General features: G+C 41.6%; 1 protein-coding gene across 1 annotated transcript; it reads right to left on the bottom strand.

Moving 5' to 3' along the window:
* Positions 1 to 293: 293 nt before the first annotated feature.
* Positions 294 to 6,105, bottom strand: LOC112102179 (cytochrome c oxidase assembly protein COX11, mitochondrial; the record flags this gene model as incomplete). Its single annotated transcript, XM_029912218.1, has 4 exons — positions 294 to 2,170; positions 2,730 to 2,855; positions 4,311 to 4,466; positions 5,749 to 6,105. Coding segments are annotated over 4 exons (822 nt in total), but the record flags the coding sequence as incomplete, so codon positions are not given.
* Positions 6,106 to 6,111: the final 6 nt, after the last annotated feature.

The raw sequence follows: 6,111 nt of genomic DNA, 5'->3' as shown, positions 1-6,111 counted from the left end.
CGGGAATATGATTGGAGGGAAAAAGGAGTGTTTATTTGGAGTTTCTAACAGTCTGTCTAAAGCACCCAGAGCTCCAAAGGAAGCTCGTGTTTGTTGTATACATTTGAAGAAATAAGTCAATAGCTAAATTTCCATACACTTCTCTGGGGCCAAGATTTGGCCTTCAGTCTGGAATTTACAATCCTGCACAGGCCAGGGCTTTGCTCAGACTCGCCACACAGAGTAAAAATCATTTTATGCAGAACAATGTAACACTCAGCATAAAACTATTATAATATTTTTAATCAGTCTAGTTCAGATTTCACATTGTGTTATTACAAAAGATACACTGGATGCCAGTAAATACACAGTACAATAATGTTCTTTGGAAGTCTCTTTCAAAACAAGTATTTTAAAAACAACCAATAATTTGGATATACGTAAAAGATGCACAAAAAATAGAGACAGGGGAACAACAAGAGCTCCTCTGCATAGCACTGTTCTTAAATCATATAGAAATGTAATTTGCAGAGACCTAAATGAGAGCAATTAGATATTTTGTCATGATTTCTAATGTGCCCCTCCTGGTGATGTCTGTACTCTGAAATACTACTTTTGGTATTACTTTTATCACAGCCCATGCACTAACGCGAGGGTAGGAAGGATGGTCTAGGGGGAAAAGGATACTAGAGTAGGATTTGAGACCTGAGTTCAATTTGTGTGTGAGCTTGGGCATATCACTTCTTCCACCCTTTGCCTCGGTTCCCCCATACATAAAATGGGGATAACTGCCTATGTCAAAGGGCTCTTGTGAGAATAAAATCCATTAATGATTGTGGAAAGCCATATTAATACCTAGATAGAAGGGCAGGTAGGGAAGAACCATTCTAATATAATATTGTACTTCCTGACAGCTTTTTAGATAAGCTACATCACTTTCTTTGAGAGTCTTCTGTAAACACTTTTGCTACTTCCTTTGGGGCTTAGGTAGAAACCAGCAATGCAAAACATTAAGCTCTGGTTCAAAACTGCCATAATGTCACAATAAAAAATAACCCATTAAGAGCTTCTATACCATCTTTCATTCAAAGATATCTAAGTACTTCACAAATCAGCCTAATTCTCCTATAGGATATTCATGTAGAAATTATTTTCATCTACCACCAAAATGCAGTCACATCTGAGGTGAAACAGCAGCTCTTTAACAGTACACAACACTACTGCTGCTTACCAAAATTGAACACCAAAATAGAAGTACCTGTCTAACAAATAGCTCAAGTTTTTTTTTTTTTGAAAAATAACCACAAGTAGTCAGGACCTCTGTTGTGCATGACATCCAACACACAGTACTTCTAGCAGCAGTGACCACTGGTCTATGTCAGACTATTAATTCAGTACAATCTTAAAAGGGAGAGTCCTAATGAATCATCAACTTTTCCTGTACCACGTAAGTATTCTTTAGTGACCCCAGACTGATTTTGTTTCCTCTCATGAGGTCTCAAGATTAGGTAGAATATTCGCTGGTAAGGGGTATTCCTTTTCACCTAAAATACAGGATCAATGAAAGTTGTCTTTCTTCTGAAGTACCGTAAGCTCTTAATCATTTTCAGGTATTAACAGTTTTCTTATCTGGTTTCCATCAACAGAGGAGATTATTAACGCCATACCCTCAGAGATTTAATGGACAAATCTGTTCCTATCAATTGAATGTAAAGCTAAATCTGATAATTGTTTTGAAGATTTCCATTTGCACTTAGCTACAAAGATTTCCCTTTTCCTGTGTGTTCAGAAACATCATTGGTCCTTGTATGGAAAGTAGAATAAAATCACACTTTAAGAGCATATCTGCCATGGTTTAATAATTTAAAATACAAATTCATATTGTACAGTAGTTCCATGTGGCGTTTCATATCCTCCTTGTGTCTTTCGAAGAATGTGTTTTACAAAGCTGACATCATTTGGCTGCCAGGTACCAAAGAAACTACTCATTTGTTGTATAGATCGTATATTATTGATAACCTGGGAGTGGCAATTTGTGTCCTTCTTTTGCTTCAAAAAAAGTGTAAGAAAGAGTGATCAGATCAACATTGGCCATTCTTGGGTCTTCAGCAAATTCAGGATCTATGAAGAAAAATACAGGCATGTCCACTTCCTCTTTGGGATTAAGCCGCTGTTCTTCAAAACAAAAGCACTGTACATGGTGGAAAGTGGGAACAGTTACAGAACAAATATGTACACACTGCATGTTAAAAACAGCCTTTAAGTGTTCTGTTTTCTCTAGTGCTCCTACTTTGATAAATTTAAATGTCTAATGGAATGAGATCTGTGATTGTGACGGGATAGCAGGTTCTCTCTTTTACATTGTTTAACAGAGATATGGTCCATGACACAAACTTCTCCCCTATTCGTAATTCATAGATCATCTTCCCTCTCTGGTGAATGAATACTAAGTGGTAATTACAGCAACTGCTTAAATTGAAAAGTTATATTAGGAAAGTATTTAATAGTTTTGAAGTGAACAATCAATACCCTATGACTATTCAACCCACAAGGGCCTACAAGATCGTTAGTGGTCCATCTGGGAGCCACTCTAATGGGACTTTTAGAACCCGCCTTCTATGATTTAGCCTAGGCTAAATAGATGAATTGATGCATGCCCATTTGGAAAAGGATAATGTTTGAAATACTGAATTTTTCAGTTCGCCAGTCTAGACTGCCTCACGCGCCTTGGAGTTACACACTTCACCTACTTGTATTTTATTGAAATATTGTCCTGCTTCAAATGGAACCACGTTATATGTAGATATTCCAATTACTGGTTTGTCTGTAGAATTCTTTGCTTTGTAAAATGCCAGTGCAGTCTCTCCTGGTACAACCTGTTTTAAAAAAAAAAATACAATTATTGTATTTAATTTAAGTTCATTACACCACTCTCACAAAGTTCTGTAGGACTTACATTGTTAAATTTATTCCAGTGATAATTTTTTTTTAGCTGCCTTAAAGGCAGATTCACTGCACGTTATCATTTCCTATATTTCCAACATCAGTGAATCTGGAAAAGCGATTGTAAATTAAAAACAGTATTGAGAACTAGCTTTAATATCCACACACAAAGTTAATCATAATATGGATACATTTTGGATCTTATCCTACAAGATATTGGACTTCCAGGGTATATCTACACAGCCCACGTGGTTTGAAGTTGTGGCTTTGGATGGAGCTTGGGCTCTGAAGCCTTTTTCTTTTTTTTTGGGGGGGGGGGGGGGGGAGGGGCGAGAGCCTAGACTAAAGCCCATGCTGAAACTTTAAAATGCCATCTATACAGCATGCTGGGAGGCTTGCTGCTGGGAGCTATGTAGACATACTCCCATTGACTTCAGTAGTTTAGCACCTTTTTGGAGGCTTATGACACCATACAAAATTGGGTCTTTGTAGATGTCAGATTAATACACTTTGGTATATAAAGTCCAATAGCACTGTTGAAAAAAATATCAAAACACTAATTTCAATAATGAATTCAAACAAACTGATCAAGGAACATGACTGACCTCAGAAGAGCCCATGTTGGTAACCAGTTTTAAACAGTAGCAATATTATTAAAGGTGTAAAAAAAAAAAAATCAAGACAGAAATAATCATGCAAGAATACTGACAAGAAGAGCAAGTGCCCTACTTGACCTAAGCTCCAGTGCTGTACTTTACAATGTGGAGGTGGACTGCTTTGCCCTGCCTGCGTGAGCCCTGCAGACTTCAATGCCCACCTGCGTTGTAAATTGCAAGACTGGGGCCCCAACTTGCGATTTTGCCCTTGTTTGCAGCCCATGCAACTTTTATGAACCTTTTCTACAACGTTCTAAGAAACTAATCTACAAACCAATGTGTATAGCAGCAACCAAGACAAATATCTGCTAAGTAAAAATATTTCAATCATTTGATTTTGCCCCTTAAATTGAAATCAAAAACCTACAATTATTTTTAAAATTATGCAAAATCTCTTCGACAGTATCCTTTGAATCTGTGTCATTCACATTTATGAATTCAAATGAAAGTAGCTTCAATAATATTATTTGAATGAGTGCTGAAAAATAAGACTCCGGTGCTGTAAATACTTTAGTCCATGAATAGACCTACCTATAGCCTTGATCCCAAAAAGGCTCATACCCATGTTTAAATCTTTTCAAGATCAGAGCTAATGTATGTATTAAAAGCTAACATAGAACAAGTTTTAAACAGTTAAGATTTGAAGCCTCAATTTTTCAGTTTTGTAAGTTTTTTTGTAGCTTTGATAATCATTGTATGATGTCTAAATGAATTGTTGTGTAAGTTTCTTACGTATATTTCTGTTTGCTGAGGTCTAAAATTCCAGTGTAGACTTGCATGCACATCAGCATTGAAAGTGACCTTAATGATGCGATCTTTAACAGGTTCCATAGTCTCAATCTGGTCTGAATCATGGCCTGCTACTGCTGACCCACCTAGTCCAGTAGCCTTTAGAAAAAGAAAAGTTGTAGTTAGCAGTATTAAAATTGAAAACTTGATGTTTACTTTCTGGTACCTGAAATACCAATTTCAACCTCTGTAGAAAGAAGGTTAAAGGTAACACTACCACCTTAAGAGCTAGTCAATTTCAGGAAGAATTGAAAGTAGTGTCAGGTACTACTCTTCCCTAGGAGTCCCCTGACCAAATCTATTTCTTTTTCATTGATTTTTTTTTCTTTTCCCCTTTACGAAAGGTTCCAGACTGTAGTGGGGAAAGTGAAAATTACCATATACACAGTAAACAAACTGGAGCAAAAGGGAACAAGTAATTTTGTTACACTGCCCTTTTGAAACAACAACTAATAATAAAATTAAAAAAAACCAAACAGGCAAGTGCGTAACAGGGTCTTAGCCATTAACTAGGCTCCTAGGTGCTATGGTAATACAATCAATAAACAGTAAGTGGATGGCACTGATTTAAAATATATGGGGCAGAAGGCTGAAGCAAGGAGAGGGAAGTGAGAACCCTGTGCCCCTGATATTTAGGGTACATCTACGCTTACGGCAGGGGGAAGAGTATGTACACTGTTTGCCCACCTAGCATAGGTATACATAACAGTGTAGACCAGGGGTTCTCAAACTGGGGGTCAGGACCCCTCAGGGGGTCACGAGGTTGTTACATTGGGGGTCACAAGCTATCAACCTCCACCCCAAACCCTGCTTTGCCTCCAGCATTTATAAGGGTGTTAAACCTATAAAAAAGTGTTTTTAATTTATAAGGGCGGAGGGTCGCACTCAGAGACTTGCTATGTGAAAGGGGTCACCAGTAAAAAAGTTTGAGAGCCAATGAAGTAGACAGAGTCAAGGTTTAGGTGGGGAGAGTGCCCTACCCACCTGAACCCTAGGCTATATACCCTACACTGCTCTCTACATGCCCAAGAAATGCCCACCACAGCCACACTGGTATTCTTAGCAGTCAAGCGTCCTGCTGCGAGAGCTTTCCCTGGCGCCAGACCCAGCCGGGACAGGAGTGGGCGCAGGCTGCCTGTCCCTGCACTGGATAGGGACACAGGTAGTGTGTGTACCTGACACCGCCTTAAGCCTAGATTGTGGCCTTAGAACAAAGGGGGAGAGGGAAGGGGGGCAACATCTCTGCAGCATCCCTAAACCTCCTGGAGTTCTGGCCCGGCCGGTGGGGGAGTCCCTGGCGGCGGGGCAGGGGAGGGCTGGCCCGGCCGGTGGGGGAGTCCTTGGCGGCGGGGGGGGTCCTTGTCCCAGTCCCAGCCCTGACCTGGCAGTAGAGGCGGTAGAGCGGCACGGCCGCGTAGGACATGCCCACCATGCCCACGGCCGCGGCGGCGATGTAGGTCAGGACGGTCCTGTTCCTGCGTCTCCACTCCTGCTCCTGGCCCCGCGTGAAAGGGTTGGGGCGCGCCACCCCTCGCGCCTGCTGGAGCCCAGGCCAGGCCTGGCGGCGGGGGGCGCTGCCCGGCCCGCGGGGGGCCCATTGGCTGTGCGGGGCCCCGGTCCGAGGGCACTGGCCGCAGGACGAGCCCGCCCGGGCCAGGGGCTCCCCAGCGCCTCGGGCCCAGACACTGAGCAGGCGGGGGCCCGATCCGGCAGCCACGCACGGCAGCCGAAGGACCCCGAGGCA

The sequence above is a fragment of the Terrapene carolina genome, unplaced genomic scaffold (assembly GCF_002925995.2).
Source record: "Terrapene carolina triunguis isolate 2854851 unplaced genomic scaffold, T_m_triunguis-2.0 Scaffold192, whole genome shotgun sequence".
In the NCBI taxonomy this organism is placed as follows: domain Eukaryota; kingdom Metazoa; phylum Chordata; order Testudines; family Emydidae; genus Terrapene; species Terrapene triunguis.
The sequence above is the reverse complement of the archived record's forward strand: the minus strand, read 5'-3'. Positions and strand labels throughout refer to the sequence as shown.